This window comes from Struthio camelus, chromosome 3, assembly GCF_040807025.1.
Source record: "Struthio camelus isolate bStrCam1 chromosome 3, bStrCam1.hap1, whole genome shotgun sequence".
NCBI classification, from domain to species: Eukaryota; Metazoa; Chordata; class Aves; order Struthioniformes; family Struthionidae; genus Struthio; species Struthio camelus.
In genome coordinates this window covers 102,737,653-102,759,247 of record NC_090944.1, presented here as the reverse complement: position 1 = coordinate 102,759,247, position 21,595 = coordinate 102,737,653, and the positions used below count along the sequence as shown (strand labels likewise).

Here is a 21,595-nt window from a genome sequence, read left to right as displayed (position 1 = left end):
CAATTCAGTTGATTTCATGTAAGGAGGGGCAGAATCCATCTTTTAAAGTCATGGTGACTGTCACAGAGACAGACTGGCACTAACAGAAGTATACATGCAATGTATGCAACAGAACCAAAGTAATAAGTTATTCTTAAATAGTTAATGTCTAGGGGAGAAACATCATTAACCTTTGAATATTAACGTACATCTCCTGCAAGAATTTTATCACAGAAAAGTGAGAAACAACACTTAGACTTTGATTCATAGTGCAGTTTTTCTGTGCATCAGAATTAAGCACCTCCTATACAGACTATCCGTTACAAACTAGGTCCTTGATTTATGCCCTGTTCCTCTACAACTTAAAAGCAATTACCAAATTCTGGTAGTAGTCTGAAGAAAAATAAGAACTGAAGTTATTAATAAAAAAAGCACTTTAGGAGAGAACAAGGTAGAGGAGAGGGAATTATACAAGTAAAGTAGTTTGAATTCTGAACAAAGCAGGAAACACGGCACAACAGTCTCATCCTCATTTTCAATACAAAAGATATACAGGAAAAGCAGTTGATAGCTTCTTAGTAATTCTACAGAACTTGCTTTTTTTTTTGTTTAATTCCAACCGCTTACCCTTTACAATGTATCTACTTTAATCAGCGAAACGAAATCACTCATTTTCGTCCTGTTCTCTTCAGTTTCACATTATAATACAGCTGCTGGTTTTCAAGGTGAATGTATATGTATTATCCAAGCCATGATATCTCTGCACAATTCTTGACATTACTATGCCATATTCAGGTTGTGACCATCAGCCCTTCACTAACTCCACTCAGAGAAGCTAAATCTTCCTCCTAACACCCAGCTACACAACCCTAAGGAGAAACTGAAAGTGGAAATACACAACTCATTAGACACAGATCATTCTATACTAAAGACTGTTCTTACAACAAATCAAAAAGCCCACAATATTCTGACAAGTACCACACTTCTAAAAAGCATTAATGAACCAGGGAGAAAAGCTGTTAATCACATGCAGATTTGTTTTCTACAGAGCTGGTTTGTAAATACCGTAAAAACAGCCAAGGATAACAAAAAAATTGCTTCATATTAATGAAGATGCTACAGTCTTAGCTTCCACAAAGTCAGTAAATAATCATGCCTCCTTAACATAACAGCAAGGATACTATTACAAGCACAAGCGACTCTCATGATACTCAGCCTGGAGAACTATGCAAGCATATAAAAACATACTATCAAATAACTTAAGACAAGATTTTGAATTTTAAATTATTCTGAACCATACAACAAATGCCACCTTTAAGAGGCTAAACTTCCTTACCATACCCAGATTAGGACTCAGTAAATAAATACATTAACAGTATCAGATAACAATAAGAACTAGAACTAAGCTGATCCAGTAAAGCATATTTGTCCTATTCTTTGGAAGGTTCAACTCTGTTTTCTACAAGAACACCTGAAAAATTAAAATAAAAAAAACCTGCCCTACCTGCAACACTTCTCCATCACCTAACGTTTTAATAAACACGCCAACACATTTTACAAGAACAGAAATGCCTCGGTACTACCTACACGACACTCTCTGACGGGAAGGGTAGAAACCGTTCAGGCTTGAGAAACATGAAAGGGGTGAAAAAAAGACAGGGGAAACCCCCCGGGACGGAAGAGCCTGAACTAAGCCCAGCCTCACGCCCCGGTGTCTCCCCACGCGGAAACCCTTCACCCGCCGCAACGCCTGTTTCCAGCCTCCGGCCACCTCCCCCGGGCGGCTCCGAGGGCCGCAGCGCCGCGATCGTGCCCGGCCCCCGCCCGGGGGGCGCCGCGGCCCGCTCCCCTCGCCGCCCCGCAGCCGCCGGGCGGGGGCCGGGCCGCGGGGGCCCCGCGGGCCGCCTCTCACCGTTGAGTGCCGACGCCTGCAGCGTGGCCCCCGAGGTGCCGTCGATGACTTTGATGGCGCCGCGGGCGGTCACGGCCAGGATGGCGTTGAGCGCCGGGTGGTAGCACAGGCTGCAGAGGCCGTCGGCGTCGCAGCGCAAGCAGCCGTCCCGCAGCAACAGCCACTCGCAGGGCCCCGGCCCAGCCGACACCGGCCCAGGCCCGGGCCCGGCGGGCGCCGCCGCCGAGGAGCAGGAGGCCGCGGCAGCCATGTTCCCGGCCGCGCCGCCGCCGCTCAGGACAAGAGGCCCGGGGGGAGCCGCTCAGTGACAGTCCCGGGAGCCGCCGCCGCCGCCGCCAGTCACCATCCGGGTCCGGGGAGAGGGGGAAAGGCAGAGCGCCGGCGTGAGAAGGAAGTGACGCAACCGCGCCGGATGCGGAACCGACCGCGAGCCTGAGACCGGCGGCGCGAAGCGGGGGGGGGGGGGGGGGGAGGGGAGGCGGGAAGGAAAGCGCCAGCAGCGCCTCGTCACGGGGGCGGGGGGAAGGAGGGGGGCCGAGCTCTACTACTGCTGCCGCCGCGCGCGCGCCCGCGCGCTGCCGCCCGCCTTCATGGGCGCGCGAGCCGTGGCGGGAGGGGGGGGAGCTACACAAAAGGCGCCTCTGCCCCGCCTTGCCCTGCCTGCGCGTGCGCAGATGAGGGGAGCGCGCGGGAGGCCGTTGGGTCTCGGTGGCGGCCGGTCCGTTCGGACTGGGCCGGGCCGGAGAAGGCGGCTAAGCGGCTCCCTCGGCCCGGCAGCGCTTGGCTGCGCTGCCGCCCCGGGTAGCGAGGAAAGCGCAGCCTCAGAGGGGCCGCCCTCGGCCGGGCTGCCCCAGCTCCCGTGGCCGTCAGTTAGCAGCCCTGGTGCCGGCCGGGTAGCGGCCCCGCCTGGCGCCGCCGTTACTGCCTCACGTTTAACTGCTGGTCCTACGTTAAAAGTCGAGGTAGTTGCTCCGTTCAGGGTTTTTTTTTTTTTTCCTTCCAGGCTTTGAGTGTGGTCGGTTAGCTATGGCCTTTGCTTCAGCATTTGTTACAAATGCTCTTCCTTATGGTGTAATCAACGCTTCAGACAGAAGGGGTTGTTAATAAGCTAGGATATGTGAGTGCTTTCACTGCAGTAAAATAAGGGTTGGAATACTGTGACTCTTGCGACTGGTTTTCTATTTGAAGAGTGCTGTAAGAGAGCTGCTTTGTAAGTTGTCTCCGGTGGGTACCAACTGAAGGTGGCAAAGTGCTATTCTCTAACAGCTTCATTTCAGAATAAAAAAGAAATCTCCTTATCAAGGTTACTGGCTGAGGGTTTTTTGGTGGTTGTTGTGGGTGTGAGTTTCTGGGGTTTTTTTAGTAGCTGCAGCTGTGTTTAAATGCAACCTAAATGCTTCCCTTCCCCCCCCCCCAAGGGTAAGGATGGAGTCATGCTACCCATGAAAGTATTTAATTTTAAAGCATAGTTTTCTGTGCTTAAAAAATTACAGAAGTATAATAAAACCTCCTGTATTCTGTTGTAAAATTATCTTTCCCTTTCCACCCACTGGAATACCAAAGGTAGCTTGCACAGATAAGACTACTTCTAGGCATTTTCTAGCTGTGTTTTAAATGACATGTATGGCTAATGCATTTGAGAAAGCTTTTAGCCTACTGATGATTTTAAGTATAATTGACAGTTTCAAATATAATGCAACCTTCTACAGAAGAGTTTTTTTTTCTCTTTTTTATTAGGACCCAAATTAGCACAGGTTTCTGTGTCAGGAAAATGAGTTAAGAAAATCTTTCATGTGACTGTGTAAAGAAATACAAAAAGTGCATGTGAGACAGGCTAAAGAAAATCATCTTGAAAGCAAAATAAGTAGCTTTTAAGCTACCCTCACTACTTTTGTGAAACGGTGAGGACTGGTAAGGGCAGTAACAAAACTTAAAGCAGAAGTCAAGCTGTATGTTGTCTCCAAGTCAAAGCAACTGCCCTCATAACTTTTCAAGTAGGTAAAATTCTTCTGATAAACAGGAGAATGGCTGGCTGGTGGATAGAAGAGCGGGGAAAAAATAAGACATGTACATGTCTATCTGCTATATACAGAAGGTCATCTAAAAAGAATGCCTCATTTTAAAGGTACATAGTACATGTGTTGATTGGGGCTCAGGTGCTTCAGCTTGGAAAATGAACTTTCTATCAGACATGTTGTAAGCTGCCATGCATGAGAAACAAGTTATACACTTATTATCCCAAGAATTTATTTACAGCCTCAGAGCATGAGATTGATGACATGTATAGGAATGTGTTATTCAGTAAATATAAATAAGCTTTATACATTCTATAAACAAGTTTAATTCAAAATTTTTATAAAATACATCTTGTATTTACACACATACCTGATCTAAAAATACAAGTTCATTGAATGCAAAGTTACAACAAAACTATCAGAACCATTTCAGAGCTGTTTGCATGTTTCTTTGCATAGCATATGCAAAAGGTGAACCTAAAGATACTTTGAAATTAAAAGGTGCAAATCTGCAATTGCATATAAAATGCATGCTATGTTAAGAGTATATCTATGCCGCCTATTACACGCATGCCAAGTTTGAAGAGAGGAACAGGTAAAGTTGCAACTAGAGATTTCACAGAATGTTAGTATAGAGGAAACTAAGATGCTTGGAGACCTGTGTTCTCATATGGGAGGTATAATCACAACTGGAGATCAAGTAGAATCTTCTTGCATCCTCTCAAGCAATAGTCCTAGTCATTTCAAATGCACGCATCCATACTGAATAACTATGCGAAGAGGAACTAAGCTTTTAAGCTCTTTGACAGCATAGTAACCTAGTATGTGTGCTTGCCCTTAACATCTGATGTAGGTACACGTGAATTCTCAGGGCTTAGTTTTAAGTTTTCAAACACAAAAAGTTTGATAGTCCTGTTAAAAAATATATATATCTAGCCATGAAAAAGATAGAGACCATGTTATCATCCAAGATTCCAAAGTCAAAATACAATTATACTGTTAATATGCATTTTTTTCTTATACCCTGCTAACATGCATTTTTTTTAACATGGCATGAACATTCTCAAAGCACTCCAGATAGTAAAAATGAAGTACCTATCACTTGTTATGACATAGTAATAAAAATTCTAATGTGAGTTAGGTTTCAGTATGCTGCCAGTGTAATTGGTTTAGTATAATTCTGCAGCTCTTTCTTGCACCACCAGAACTTCCACAGAAGGCTAAAAGTTCAAAACCAATAGGAGCATCAGCCAGAGAAACAGGCTGAAGAAGCTAACTGTTTGTGGTAGAGTTGGAGTTTAAACATGCATTTTGCATCAGCAATGACTAATAAAAACAAATTACTAAAATGTCAACTTATGCAGTCTATAAAGCTGTGAAATTACAGTTTTGATACAGAAATTTGTCCATCACGGATCAAAGAGAGCCCTTTGTATTACCTTGTCATGGTTGATATTTTTATTTCCAACACAGCAAAATAGAGATGCAGGAACACTTTTTTTTTTTTTTTTTTAAGAGGACACAAATTACACAGATTACTTTTTTTTTTAAAAGAAACCTGAGATCTATTTGGTAATATTAAATATTGAGGATTGCAAATGACTTAAATTAGTACCATGCAAAGTGAACTTCAGTGGAGTTCCTTTGTGAAGAAACATTACCATAAGGATCATTACATAAGCAATCAACACAGTACACAGGAAATATTTAACATGTCATCACATTATTACATAATCCTTGGATGGTCAAAATTAGCACAACTGTAATTGTTACTAAGGCTGTTATTCTGCCTTATTAAATGGGGGGAGAATCAGGCCTTGCAGTTTTTTTTTTTATTTCTCTTTATATGGGATAAACAGTATTTGGAAAACAATGGATGCATGTTAAATACCATGCTACTAAACGCAAAACAGAACAAGGTGTTATAAAACATAGTTAGGGAAGCATTCTTTTTATTTTGTCATCATAAAATAACATTGTTTAAAGAGCACACAAATTCAATAGATCATCCTTCTCCTCCAACATTAAGCCAGCACTATAGTTGACAAAGTTGTTTGCCTGTTTCTTTCTAAATTCACACTGTTAACTAAAATAATCTGATTCTGTAAATAAGCAATTTAAGGAATTATGTCACGCAGTAAATGCCTTGCTCCTCCTTTGGTCAGAAATAGGAAATGAAGACTTCAAATATTTGTATTTTCAGTTTTTAAAAACCCAATATACATTCTTAACCAAGGAGTATTTACGCTACACGCAAGCCATAGATACAAAATACACAGTATATACATTCTGTCAAAACAAATTGGAATTTATAAAAACTCAATAGCCAAATCAAAATAATTGAGGCACTAAATTAAAAGTAGTATCTTCATGTCTTGATTATAGACACTATTCTGTGAACAGGACTGTTTCATAAATATATTATCTACAGAATTTGCTGTGCCTAAAAAGCCAGCTGTGTTTAAGCTCAAAAGAAAAATTGCACTTTGAGATTGTTACAGTTAACTTCTCATTTTTCTCCTCAAATATAGTAATCTGGTCCTAGTGCTTTTGGCACAGGTATCAAGCTGTATTTTTGCTACACTTTGTTATAAAACACAAGATTCTTGTATTTTGTTCATTAAAATCTGAAGAGAGTCTTAAACAAACCTAGAACTTTGATACAAATCTATATAGCTACAATTGCTTCATTAAATAATATACACAAATATGTTTTCGATCTTAAAACATCTTGACAACTGGATACAAAACAGTCACTTGTACTATCTCCAGCCTTCTTAGTCTTATGCATTATCAGTCTGCAAGTGAAATAAAATACGGTTTCTGGCCACGTTCTTACATTAGATCACACCCCAGTGTACAAAGACAGAAAATAAATGTAAAGTAAAAAGATTGGATAAATTAGAAGGGGTTTCTTAGTCTTGAATTCTTCTCCAACTAGTAACGATGCAGCACTGTATGCAGCCCAAAAGACTCCAAATAACTGAAAAAGAGAAGATGAACAGTGTTAGCTGCCATTACAGGAAAATGGCTCAAACTACCACCATTAAAAAAAAAAAAAAAAAAATCAGTAATTCTCTCAAAATAATTAGAAAGAAGCCTAGGATTTCCAGAAGAAAAAAAAAAAAAAGATACCACCATGCATTTTCATTTAACTTTAGAGAAGTATTTGACAAATAGGCATCTTATTTTGGTTTGAGACAACATTTATACTAAAGCAAGCAGCTAAGGATCTAAAGTAAGTTTACCCAAATTTAAAATATGTAGATACCATAAAGCAAGCTGTAAGCTTACACACACAGATAAGACTGAAACTTCACCGAATGAACAACTTTTCATTCTACCTTTACTGTCCTCAGCTATTAACCCCTCCCTTTCTTCACCTCAAATAGTAACACAATTTTGCCTTAAACAAAACAATTGCTATACTTGACGACGACTCCTATAATTTATACAAGAGGGTTAAATTACTATTTTTTACTTCAGGATTAGTTTGGCTCAAAAGCTTTACTTCAACTACGGTGCCCCACCTCAAGTTGTCTGAAACTCACACTGCTGTTCCTTTCACGCACAATGAGAAGCCTCAAAAAACGCAGTCTGTATCAAACACTGCATTACTTACAAAAGCTCCATGCCCTTATTCTAATACATGACCCACTCAGGAAACTAAACCTCCTCAAGTCTGAATTGTCCTGCTTTGGATATAAAAATCTTAGTTGCTAAATCAAGAAATAACCAATTTGAAAGACTGGTAGAAAGTAACATTACCTATGAATATCCAATATGTTATATGAAGTTAGTACACATACTGTTTAAACGTCTGAGACCAATGAACTTGACCCAAACTTCAGACAAGGTTATAGCAAAATATATAGTTACTGGACATTTAACATCCTCTAGCAGCAACTTGAATGCTAATAAAAATAGTAAAAATACTTAGAATGGTATGAATGGTATGCTAAAGGATCATAATCTACAAACAGCAGGCCCAAGGATCTGTTCAGTAAAGGGCAGACATACCAAGACCTGAGCAAAGAACTTTCCACAGTTTTGTCAGAGCAGCTCCAGTCTCTTGAAGGATGGTTTTATGTGAGTGTTTTTAATCTACACAGGCAGCTGCTGCAGAGAGTTACTTCAGCACAGCTATTGAAAACCACTTTATTTTGATCAATCTGTGAAAATAAGTTCGTACCTTAGTGATTTTACACTGGCAAAGATGATAGTCTTCATGTACAAGTGTGATCTTTGCAAGATAATTTTACCTTTTCTGATATCTTGATTCATTACCAAATCTATGCAAATTTAAAATAATTTTCATTTAAATAAATTGGTAGTTTTATACATGAAATAACTAAAAAGAGTAGAAATTTTAAGCTATTATTAATGGCAAAGAAAGGCCAAACAACTTCGAATCGGAGTAAATGGAACTGCTTAAACATTTTGCTTTAATGTGGTTAGAACTGTAGAGACACCTATAAAATCCTCAACTGGCATCGTTTTGAAAAATTAATTGCATACTTCTGCTTTTGCTCCCTAAACTGGGACTGCAGAGACAGATAGGAAGGAGAATCAATATCATGACTGGATTCCCTAAAATACATTAGTAGAACTGCGGCAATAAAAACAATGGAGGTACATTACCTGAAAGGTTTTGCTGACTGCAACTGGAAAAGAACTGACTGGAATTTCACTATTTCACTGTAAGTTCCTCAACTTTAGGGCTGCAAAATATTTCCCCCAGTGCAGAGCTCCCAAGCCAAGACAGAAGTAATACTTGTCACAGGAAAAGTAGTTTGGCTATATGGGGCATAACCTGCATTTCCACACTAATGAATCAAAGGTAAGAACCTTACACAGATTTGCCCTGAATTTAATGCAAGACTGAGAGCAATAATCAGGTAACTGAGATTTCCTTAATCTATTGTTTATTTTAAGTTATGCATTAGTTAAGTGCCAAGTTAGTAATCTGCTTTCCGATTGTATCACTTAATAGTAATTACAAGTTATCGAATCACAAACACGACAATTTTCTTATTCTTGTTTTACGTACACTTAAATTGCACTTCAATTAAACTATTCACTAGTGAGTCAACAGTAAAGAAATTAATCAAATCAACAGAACAAGGAACCCCAAAAGTTCATTGGTTAGCCAGTAACAGAATTTTCTCAGTGAACCTTTCCAGAAATTCAGCAATAATTTCAAGGGCTACATAAAAGGTTGTATGAAATACTGGAAGTGTTAAAGGAGCCTTACGTAGCTCCAAGATGTCTCAGGGAACATTGCTAGTTCCATAAAAGATGTCCAACAGCAGGTGGTATCAAGCAAGTTATTCTCGCTTTGTGCCTTACATTCCACATCCATAAAATCAGAACAATACCTACCTTCTCAGAAAAGCGTGTTGAGCGCTTTCTACTGTTACCATTACAGGAAGGTCTCAGAACAATGATTAATGTCATATTATTCATGCTGCAATAACTAAAAATAAACTGGATGATAGGGGAACGGATAGAACAGCTTACTTCCAGACTATTCATTTTGATATTTAAGTACACATCCTCGTCTACAAATGATAATCCTATTTATTTTTTAATGCAAGTACTATAACACAGCAAAACACTTAAACAGAAACTAACCTGATTAACAACAGATGGTTTTATAGCAACAAGACCATACATCCATAAGTAAAGTATTCAAAAGAAATATTTAAAACAGAATTTGCTTTGCAGTCTTATCCATCATGCTAGCTAAAAGGATCACAGGAGTTCTAGTTATATTTCTGAATTTTCTGACAGATAGCTATATTGTCCTGAACAGACTAATACTTGAAGTGTTAAGACAGTGACTTAAAAATAATTGTAAGCTCTCAGTAGATGTTACTGAACTTACTTTTATTAGTGTAGAAACAACTTCAAATGATCCAACCACCAAAAGTACAGGTGCTATGACAATGAGGGGAAGTAGGGAATATCCTATCACACCAAGAACTTGGCCGTAAGCCACCTGAAATTTTCAAGCACATAAAAAACAGACTTTGTAATACTAATCACTCTCACCAAATACAGTTTGATCTTGTTATGACAGAATGAAACAGCCATACTAACAGTGTGCTGGGTATTCATGAAATACTGGCTGAAGGAGTTCGTTAATGTGAAAATTCGTTTTTGTACACTATCGCCCAAGAATTTTGTAATGAATCATTCAGTTCTCTTAGAAGCTTGAATCACACACACATTTTTCAGACTGTAAATGACAATGTTAACGTTTCCAAGGGAAGTATTTACATTGACAGGTTAAAAATATGTAATTCCACACACACACCCTACATTTCCATGCTCCACCTTAAGTGGAGCTCAGCTGCCACTCCCCAGGGAGTGTGTGATTGATAGAACAAGAACAGATCTCTCAGTCATTAGCTGTAGGCCTGGCTGTCATAGGCAGCACAAAAATAATTCCATGCATGAACAAATGAACACGTACTTTAATGTACCTTAATGTTTTTGGCCTCAATGGAAGACTACTCCAGAATCTGATTTCTCTAGCGGGGAAGAGAGATCTGATTTCCAGTCTAAATTTATTATGGCTATCTTAAACATGTTTGTTTGAAGTATTACCATAACTACCTTTAGCTTAACGGGGCTTAAAATGTCTGATTTTCCCCTTCTGCAACCTGAAATGTTCTTTGGCCTTGCTAGGCTCCTTGGATTTAAGTGAGGAAAAATATTGGTCAGACAAGTGACTGTCTTTCAAGCAGCAGATCCTTCACAGTAAGCTGTGCAGATCTATAATGATCCCTCTCCTTCTCCGCATTTTATATACTCCAACAGGCTCACATTTTGAGCAACAAAACAGATTGATTTAAGGGCATCTGGATTATGCTGATATGTGGAAGTCCAATGCAATCGCATTTATGAAAGTTTTTTTTTTTCAGAGCAGTTTTCACAAAAAAGTCACTAGCAAATATAAGCACAAGGAAAATCTAAAAAAAATTTAAGCTAAATGTGAATAATGTAGGAAGTCTGCAACACTAGTTCATCCTTGATGCAAAACATACAGTAAAAAGATAAAAATAGCATTAAATATTTAGTTCTTCAAAACACAGTTCAATGCATTTTTAAAGCTGCAGAGCCAATTTAAGAAGTTTCTACCCTACTGACTGCACCTGTGTAGCTGTTCATGGGTCCAGCTGTAAGCCATTTTCTGTTGTTTATACCCGAAACACTTGGTGACTCAATTTATATTGCTATTTCAACCAGCAGTTGTGCTGATGCAAGCTGCTAGAGGGAAGCATATAGGCCAGAACTGCAACTGGCTTCACAGTTGAAGAACATGGACCGAGTTTCATTCTGTAGTGGGTTTACATTGCACCAGTCCAAGGAGGAAAACAAATGCTGGTAGGTGCTCTACCCAAAAGACTGTCACATCAATGCTATCATATCAGCCTCATTTTAAAAAAAAAAAAAGGAGGAAGGGCTGCATGGGCAAGGAAAAAGGGTCCAATTTAGCTCAGTGATTGAAAAATTGAAGGCACTTCTCAGGAGAGGAATTCAGCTCTGGATCACAGGTGTTTGTCAGAATTTCTGGGACTCAGGGTACGAATTTCCATAGTGTTTAATCACATCCAGCACTCTATGTACCATACAGAAATACAGAGATGGACAACTCGTCTTTTAGATTGTGCTTTGCAGGCCCAGAAACTAAGATAGAGGCATTACAGTAGCATCCAAGTTCTCAACTCCATCTGTTCTTAATTGGCTACAGTGTCCAAAGTCAGGTACGGAGACAACCCAATAACTGCTGAAAAAGAGTAGCCAAGAGATATTTTAATTATCTCCCCCTCCCTCATTTTCACATATAGCTACTTACTTCTCCTCCAAGAACCCTGGCCAGTAAAAAAATTGTCAAGGATCCAAATATCCAAATAGTTATAATCCAAGAAACAACCTTAAAAGACAGAGAATAATTCATTTAAATTAATCATTTTCACTGCAGTCAGGGATTTTATTATGCAAAAATGAATTCTGAATTGCAGCAAATATATACAGTTTTACTCAGTATTACAATCGAGATCAAGAACAAAATTCAGAAGTTAGAGAGTCACATTAATGAGAAGTTTGGTGAACACGGAATGCTTAGAGGAAAAAAACGTTAGACTTTCATCAGTATCGTAGTTCTGTATCACGGAAGAGGTTAGCTAAACATAGAGGCTAAGATCACCCCAGTTAAATCTTAGCTAATACAATAGCTCAGCTGAGACTAAGGTTTTATAGCGTGAAAAAACAACATTTCATTCCACTAAACAGAAGCCAGGATCTTTTCACATCCTGCCTACTCCAAAAAAAAAAAAAAAAAAGGGCTCAGACAGGTTTTAAGGTCAACCCAAACCAAGAAAGAGTTGGAATTCTGCTTTTTCATCTGAGACACAGCATTTTATTCTTTACTCAAACAGAAAATGCTTGAAAGTGGAGACAGGACTTTAACTTGCAATATCATTTGATGATGATAATTTAGGAAGCAACCTCAGACTCCGGGGCCAAAGTTGGTAGTTTCCCCTTTATTTTTTTCATTGCTCTATTCTTAAACAGAATAAGAAATCTTAAAATCATTCCCCGGTTTAACAGAACCTTCAAAGTAACTTAACTGTTCTTGGATTTGAGCCACTAGGAGGTTAGAAGTGGTACTCTCCCTTTTGAAATAATCTTTTCAGAGAGAAACGACAATCTCAGTCAAGTCTTCGTACTTCTAAGTGTACAATGGCTGCACTTAAAATGAAGATTAGTACTCAGTTCAACTTTCTAGCTTAATTAAAAGATTCATACAACAATCAAATAGGGGATGATTTTCTTCTTTACAGTCAAAAATCACAGCACTACTTCAAAAAATAAATAAAGAAGCTTTATGCTATTTGTGAAAATAGGGTATGGCCTCCTTCTACTTCCTACTGTCCTCTGCTATGTAAAAGAGAACCAAACGAATGTGTTAGAGCAGGAATGCTCATCTCTCGCCTGCATACAGCCCATCATCCAGTTTATCTAGTCAAGCTGCTGTCATTCACCTTGTTGCTCGCTACCAGTTTTCACTACTTCCTCCTCACATATATATAGCACTCCTACCCCATAAGATAAATCCACATTAGATCTACCACTCACGTATGGCTGATCTATCACAGGATCAAGGAATAGTCCTTGCTTTGCCTGGGAGGCAGCTAAGTGGCCCACTCAGAAGACCTGAACAATACAGAGCTTTAGTCTACTCATTTTAAGTCTAAGAGAAACAAGATATTAGAATGAATTCTTAGTCAGCATTTGGTACACCATATGGTAGCTAGGAGTCACAAACGGAATGATTGTATCTCAACAGTCACAAAAATTCTAGCATAAGCATATTCTGCTGCTTTACATATACGACTTACTGCTATGCTACGCTGTATTTAAAACTATATATATAAGCCATAAAGATTTATGAAACAAGATGCAATTAACTATTGCCAAAAGATGGCCTAAGCACACATTCAAACTGTGACTATGCATGATACTACTTCTCTGTCTCCATGTGAAAGTAAATTAAAAACAAAAATCTAAATGTTTATGGAGGCCAATTAAATCTGCACAATGCCTCTAATTAGTTACTCACTCTAGAGTTAAAAGGAATTATGGAAAAATTCTATTGACCAGAGGAAAGTTATATGATTGTAATTGAATAGGGAGGACAAAAGAGCACAAAACACTAACGAAGATAAAACGTACCAGATAACAGTTGTGACAGAGCATGAGTTAGACAAATGGCTTTGTCAGGTAATTAAAACTCATGGCATCCACACAAATGTTCTTTGGTAAAATTTTTAGTACTAAAAAAGCAAGTTCAAAAAGGTCACAATTAAAATGACCAGAGTCACTAATATGACTATAATCATATTAGTATTAATCCATTTCCTCCAGGAACAACCTCTTTTCCTTTGTTTTACTATTACAAAAAGGCATTTCATCATGATGAACGTTATCCACAGGCAACTGAATACAGCTTTTTAAGTTAACACACAGAAAGACAGCAGTTAAGAAATGTATTTGGAAGACCCCACATCAGTATGTGAAGAAAGGACTTTCTACTTATGTAAGAATACAAATTATTTAACAATCATGTCTTCAAATTTCAATTAGACTTCTTTTTAGGTAAAAGGCTTATACCTACCTTGAATTGTCCATATAGCGAAATCATTGAAAAGAAGAGGACAACTGCCAGAGGTCCCCAAAAATCTGGATTGTCTCTCACTACCTGTCTGTTAAACCCAAGAGATGGCATAGGCATCAACACACATCGAATTTTGTAGTAAATATCCTTCAGATCAATATCCAGTTCTTCCCTGAAATTGTAAGGCAAGGGAGCATTACTACACGCCGCAGTAATGAAACGGATCACAAAAACATATATGTTTAGGGGCAAACAGCAGGTGGGTAGAACAATATCACAGTAAGGCTTTCTGAAGCCATGACTAGTAAAGGAACAGTTCTTCCAAGATATAGCAACATCATGCATTCAGTAACCTTTATGCCACAGACAGTTATACTTAATTATACCAAAATAAATTCTATGACTGAGAATTCTATGTGCTGAGAAAATATTTACAGCACATCCTAACACCCGATATTAAGAAAGTAGATCCATTTCCTGACATGCAGGAACACACATGGTACATTCATACCATTGTAAATATTCACGAGTCACAAATATATGAATACACTAAAGTAAGATGTCTATGTGTATTCCTGTGTTCAACAGTGTGCCATGAGCACACTTGTTATGGAAACACATTTCAAATTCTACAAGAACGAACATTCTTACATTCAGCAATCCTAAAACATTCAAAATATGTTTCAGTAGGTCAAAGCAATTTTTTAATTAAGATGAGGTTTCACTTGCTTCAACAACAGCAGTTTTCATCATACCCAATTTATGCCAATTGTTTAATTACTGGCTTGTCTGCAGTACGGATAAGAATAAATAAAAGCTGATTAAACCAGTAATAAATTTAATAACAGATCTTGCATCTTGCATCTCTCAATTGTTTTTTCCAGTCCTCGGCTACAAACTATCCATAGGCAGCTACAAATTGACCAGAAGACTCTTCCTACATGGGAGGCTCTTAACTGGCCTAACTCTTGCCCTGACTGTTCCCCTTATGCTAATAAGGGGAAGGAAGCAGACTTCCCAAGTAACAGGCAATTCCATTAACTTACATCACTTAAAGAAGTGGTTATAACTGTGGAACATTAAGAGAGAACTCTAAATTACAGTTGTTCCTATGCAGTAATGACTGAAAAGCTCTGAACAGCTGCAAGAGATTTCTGGCAGGTTTCCCTCTGCTCTACATTTATGAACATCTCTAACACAGCTGGAAAAGTGGACCTGTATACTTGAGTTCTGTACTAGACTGATTTATGGCTTTTTCTCAGAAAAGTTCAAGCAAGAAATAAATGCAGTAAAAACATGATTCATCACAATTTCTCTTTCAAAAATGAAATACTGCTTGTTGAGTCTCTGGAAGAATGTTCAGGATTGCTATAACTGAAGCTATTTCTGCATTGCTATTACTAACCTGTTCCTAAATAATAACAATAACAACAACAAAGTTCTTTGATACATTCCTGAATCTAAGGAGTACACTAAAAGCATCTGTTTTCCCTCCATCCATTTGAACAGTCAGTAAGCACTGTTTTTATATTTCATTATGAAAGCTGTGTAACAGTTTTCCTTTCTGGGATTAGTTTTTTGTCATTGCCTAGGGCTTCTGATAGTTTCTCATAAGAAAAAACTGTCTTTCTCACAAAACTTACAGTTATCTCACTTAAGAACAGGCAGTAGCTGTTACAGGAGACAAGCATCACAAGGAGGTTGCCCAATAAAGAAGAAAAATCTCACTCTATTGAACAAAACACTTGCAATGGTAGCACCACATCGGTGAACTTTTCTTAGCTGCTTGCTGTTCTTTAAAACTGTAGAAGTATTCAGATTACAAGGCTTTGTTACAACACGTGATCTGGGAAAAATCAGAACCGCAAAGGAACTGCTACATGAAGTCAAATTAAGGTTCTCTTTTAGGACCATTATATTCATCCTATTCCCTACAAAATTATCCTTTTCCTGTCTTGTCCTCCCTGCTTCCAACAACCAGCCAGCTTAGGACATAACTGCCCTTGAATCACAGGCTTGGTGTTGTAGTATACAATTCTATTTACAAAAGAAGGAACTGGTATATCGTCACCCAACACACCATTCTATTTCTTAATTAAAAGTTACATCTGTACAGAATAGACTTACTCACACAGGTGCTACTTCTGCACATTATAAGTTATAGCACCTTTCAAGTAGCAGTTTCAGTATTAAGCTCTTCAGACATCTGTGATCTCCCAGCACTTTCATTTGAACACTTCAGAGCACTTTCCTGCTCACTCTGCTTTTCAAGGCACCATTCTCTTCCATTAACAAAGGAAAACATGGAGGCTCTAAGTCACTTAGCTGCAGAACAAGGACTAAAACCCTGGCTGCCTGCTTCACAGTGTAGAAACCTTAAGATAGAAACTTTCTTCCCTCAATTATGTTTATGTGAGCAGGGGAAGCATGTATTTTCAACGTTACAGATACTTTTGTCCTTCAACACTAACCCCCTCTAGTACAGCTTTATAATAAAACATAGCATCAAAGACTATAAAGTTTGCACCCCCTTACTTCTTACAATTGTATGACAACCAGGATTCACAATGCAACAGAGCAACTTACAGAATTCGTTTAACATTGATTCACTTAACACAAAACTTTCCTCATGATTGTCTTAACCTCTGATTCACTAACAGCACTAAGAAACTTACACCATCACCACAAAAGAAAGAAAGACTATAATCTAATTTAAAAAAATAAGATCAAGAGATAACAGCAGAAAAGCAATTAGTCTAAATTTTTATGCCTAAATTAGTAAAATCTGGAGGTTATTTCCTCCACTTTCATTCCTTCTCCACAGTGTGTAACAAGCCTCTCTTTTACAATAAAAATAAAATCCATAATGAAAAACACCTTCATTCCTACACCAGAGAATAGAGTCATTTGTCAAGTCATTTGTCAAATAGAATTCTAGTCACAGCAAGAGACTGTGGGACAGTTTGAGAGTTTAGGAGCTGTTTGTTTTTCCTGAACAACTAATAAGGATGGATAATCAAAAATAATCACAACATACAGGAGTGGTTTGTTATCTTCTGGGTCATCATCTTCTACTTCCAGAAGCCAGCCATACCCTCTCTGTCTCAGGAATGTCGTTGCAGTAGATTCTTTGATGAATTCTCCTCCTCCTCCAAGATTTAGCTTAACATCTGGAGTTGTTATGGAGCCACTAAGATCTTAGAGAAAAAGGAAGAGAAAGATAATAGCTTTTTATGCCTTGCCAAAAGCCATTTGATTTCAAAACTACTGGAAGATAAACAACAGACATACAAAGCGTGTTGGTCATCACCACGAAGTATTCAAAATTATAGAATAAAATTATACCGTAAGATGTACATTGAAAAGGTTATTTCAGTTTTAATGTAATGCCAACAACATCGTTTTAAATCTCAAATTATGACGTTTTAGCTTCCAGGCGTAACTCTGTGGCTTTGGTGACACAGTTATGGTATGATAGGACAGGCTTCAATTTCTGTTCTTTCATGTGCTCTTCCTCATGAAAGGAAAACATCTGTATATTTTTATTTGTAGCCTGCCTTTAATACAGGTCAAAGTGTTAAAAAATAACAACAACTTTCAGAGATTCTTAGGTTCCGCTTTTCTCCAGCCAGGAAGGAGAGATGCAAGGAGTCCTCTTTAACATACTATAATCTTGCACTGCCATAGTACTAAACAAAACAAAACAAACAAAAAAGAGCAGTTCAAACACATTCTGGCTGTGAGTACATATCACAGAAAAAGCCACTAATAATTTTCATTAATTTTATTCATATATTGTATTGAGAGTTATACACTGTTGAAAAACACGCAATAGTAACTCAAAATACAACAAATAGCTGGAATAAATGTAAAGAAATAGAACAGGCTTAAAAGAGGAGAACAATCTTTCATTCAAGAACTTATGAATTTCCATTACTATTTGCTAAAAATACCTAAAAATAGTAAAATTTCTGTACAAATCTTGCTACAAATATATTCTGATAGGTAAAGCCTGTGTTCTCAAACTCCTTTTTCCTTCACCAGAGAAAGTCCTTTTAATTGGAGAAAGTCTTTAAAATAGTTGCAAGTTCTTAAAAAAAAAAAAACACACAAAAAACCACACACACACACAGATTCCCAGGTACTAATTTCCCAAATCATCTAGTCTATAGCAAGTACTGCTGAAAAACTTCTGCAACATATGCTCATAGAGATAAATTTGGGCATATGTTAAGTTTGAGATATCTCCTTTCAAAATACAAAGTAATTTCATAGAATCAAAATTCATCTAACAACTCTCTTATGGTCTTCAGCCAGCATGCCTGAAGCATTTACTTAACACTCAATATCACAATTAATTTAACAGAAGTCTCCTTCCCAAATCACCTTGCTAAGTTACTCAAACTTAAATTTAAGCTTCCTCATAAATGCTTTTCAACAATTTCATAATCACGAGACCTCATAAATGCTTTTCAACAATTTCATAATCACGAGAGTTAAAGATCCATTGCTTTGTTGCTGAGAACACCATCTGCACAGGATCCTCACAGAGATCTCAGTAACTTCAAAAAGGGCTCTTTGTTCATGAAAGTTTCAGCACAAGTAAACTGTTCTGACCACACACAAGAAAAGCCTTCGGCTGTTTACAGAGGAGAAAAAGATATATGTATTTTTCATGCCTGAACTTCAGTATGGAGAAAGCCTCATAAGTTTTCTATTAACATTGGGACCTTTTTTCATTACCAAATGTTTGTTTATGCTACAATGTAACACTGCTTGTCAAGGAGAGGGTCTTGCTATTCTTTTTGCACAGCTGTGGCCATTAAAACCAACATCTGTAACAATCCATCTGTTTCTTCTTTTTCAGTGATGAGTGACATCTTAAGGCAGGAAGACTTCTACACAAGCCTTACTTACTCCTTCTAGCAGCTGATGATTGATGAATACCTAACAGCACACTTTTTAATCAGGAAACCCATAAACGTGATCTTAAATCTATGTAGTGGTTTGCAAGGTACAGTATAAAGCTGCAAAAATCAGTCTCTTCCATCAACTGGTATGAAACTGATAACACCAAACTAACCAAGCGCTGAAGAACCTGCTAAGAATTCATGGTTCTGATGCCTGGTGTAGTGAGAATCAGGATGCTTTCGTTGCTGCTAACTGAGGCAGAACACTGCATAAGCAGTATTGAGGTCCCTCATATGCCTCACCTCAACTGGGCATTCCAGAAAACTACCTTTCAAGACAGTCTTTTCTCTTCAAGTTGAAAAAGCAATGCAAGAGATAAGAAAACAGCCTGTTCTTTAAACCATAGCAGTTCAGTTATCTGAAGATCCCTCTTCACTATTCACTCCCCAAATACAAAAACCCCACCTCTGAGGGAGATTTAAAAGGATGATAAAACAGCTTATGCATTTATTCTCTGTATGGATCAAGATTTCTGCAGTGAAGAGAAATAGTGCAGTGTATAGTACTTTTTATTTATGAGTATCAAGATGTTTAGCTTTCCTTATGTCTTTGTTTCCTGGAATAGGCCCATGCAGCACTCTACAAACACGAATACACTTGAGCAGACAGGAGATCACACCTTGTCCTCATGAAGGGTACGAAGTCAAGTCCAATTCAACACATGCTACTAGAAAGGTTGCTAAACTAGGTTGGGTGCTATTAACATTGCTCAACAAATACTTTCAGCCAGGTTGCAGAGCTCCCACACAGTGGTAGGTAGGTTCTTTTCCAGACCAAAGTGGAAGGAAAAAAAAAAAAAAAACTGCTCCAGGTTGTTCTTTGGTGAACTTCTCAGCTCCTTTGACAAGGAATACTTATCCACTACTAGAGTTAGGCATTCCAGAGTAGTCTTCCACCTCAATTATGCTTTTCCAGGGCGGGGCATATGAGTCAGGATTTCCATGGTTCCCTACTCCTATTCACAACTAAAAAACTTGTACCTAAATAAATACACAAGTAGAAAAGGTGACTGTTTAAACAGGTAGAGCCCAAAAGATTATTACCTATTAAAATAAAAAAAAGTAGCACAATGTTGACTCTTGTATGTTTTTGCAGTGTTGAGACATAAGATCTTCACGGCATATTAGTATACAACAGCAATTTGTGCAGCAGTCAGGCAGCAGGGCTACACTTCACCCCCTAAACTACACAGAATGGTCCTTCTCCCAGCATTACTGAGCTGTAAGAAGACAAGGCAGTATATCGAAGGTAAGCTTAGAGTACAATCACTAATAGATACCAAAGGACACTTCTAGCAACTTGGGAAAGAGGAGCGACCCGGGACAAGAGTTGACATGTCAGGCCACCTAGCATAATCCTGATTACAGCAGCCGGAAAAGCAGACAACCAAAGGAGCAGGACCGGCTCTGCCACGGAGATAAAGCGGCAGCCCGTCCTCGCGTTAGCCACCGCTCGCGAAGCAGCGGAGTCCCCGGCGGCCCGGGCCGAGGACTGCTGCGACCCAGCCGCCGCGATGCTCGACCCTGCTCCGCCTCCAGCCACGCCACCAACCTCGGGAGCGGGGGAGGGGAAGGCAAAACGAGGGCACCTCTTGCATCAGCGGCGCGGGAGCCGCCCGCTTTCCCCCGGAGTCAGGCCGGGCCCCTCTCCCGAGAGGGCGAGCGCGGCCCCAACCGCGGCCCCGCGCTCACCTTCGGCATCGGCCGAGGAGACAAAGGTGAAGTCCCCGTTGCTGGGCGCGTAGAGCGGCGGCTGCTGAGGGCCCGGGGGCTGCATCTCCCCGCCCGCTGCGGGGGCCGCGGGGCAGTGGGGGCGGCGAGCGGGCACCGCGGCCTAGGGCCTCCCCGCGTCCCTCCCTCAGCGGCGGCAGCGACCCAGCCCGCACCGCGCAACCGCCTCGCAGGGCAACAACAACCGACACTACCCCTCCGATTGGCTGCTTGCAACGCCCGCCGCGATTGGCCACCACAGGGCCACTTCTGACCGGCTCTCCGGCTACGTCTCGGGGAGTGAGGTCACTTCGACTCCAGTATAAGACCCCTCCTGATTGGACAACACACAAGCCGGAGGTGGGGGGGGAGGTGAAGAGGGCGGAGATACACGGGCTCTGTCGTTGCACCGCCCCGCCCCGCCCCGCCCGGCTCGCGCGCCCCGCCCTCTACAGGGCTCCAACCGTCACCCTGCTCGCGGCCGGCTCCTACGTCATGGCCCGGCCAACGGCCGCGGCCGCCCCCGCGGCGCCGCCATCCGTGAGGCGAGTGCGCACCCTCCCGCCGTAACCGGGTACGGCCGCAGCCTCTCCGCCCCGCAAGATAACCTCCGAAGCGCAATGCCTGTCTTTCTCCCTCCTCACAGGCAGTACCGCCTGCCGGTTACACGGTTTTCCACGGCGCCGTTAGTAGCTGTCCCTGTGCGAGCACGCCCTGAGCCTTGCCCCAGCTGGAGGCGCCTGGGCCCTGCGTAGTGCAAAGGCACAGTGATGGGAATGGGCGGTGGGGAGTTTGGGGCTGTACCCCAGAGCTCAGTCCCCCC

At 40.1% G+C, this 21,595-nt stretch overlaps 2 protein-coding genes across 15 annotated transcripts in view; both read right to left on the bottom strand.

Annotated features, from left to right (window-relative positions):
- The window catches only part of BIRC6 (baculoviral IAP repeat containing 6), a 200,294-nt gene extending 198,013 nt beyond the window's left edge, over nucleotides 1-2,281 (bottom strand). For 13 of the 14 annotated variants that reach the window (XM_068939391.1, XM_068939399.1, XM_068939403.1 and 10 more), the window contains exon 1: nucleotides 1,892-2,252. In XM_068939391.1, the coding sequence (XP_068795492.1) occupies nucleotides 1,892-2,141 (250 nt within the window). In that variant the 5' untranslated portion in view covers nucleotides 2,142-2,252. Of the gene's footprint in view, nucleotides 1-1,891 lie in introns of all 14 variants that reach the window. The other variant, XM_068939394.1, reaches the window with a different exon arrangement.
- Nucleotides 2,282-4,277: 1,996 nt separating this feature from the next.
- YIPF4 (Yip1 domain family member 4) lies at nucleotides 4,278-21,091 on the bottom strand. The gene is made up of 6 exons (XM_068939390.1): nucleotides 20,755-21,091; nucleotides 17,130-17,289; nucleotides 14,093-14,264; nucleotides 11,771-11,848; nucleotides 9,794-9,907; nucleotides 4,278-6,889 (listed from the first exon to the last, which is right to left on the bottom strand). The coding sequence occupies exons 1-6, from the start codon at nucleotides 20,837-20,839 to the stop codon at nucleotides 6,752-6,754; spliced, it is 747 nt and encodes a 248-aa protein (XP_068795491.1). The 5' UTR covers nucleotides 20,840-21,091; the 3' UTR covers nucleotides 4,278-6,751.
- Between the last annotated feature and the right edge of the window lie 504 nt (nucleotides 21,092-21,595).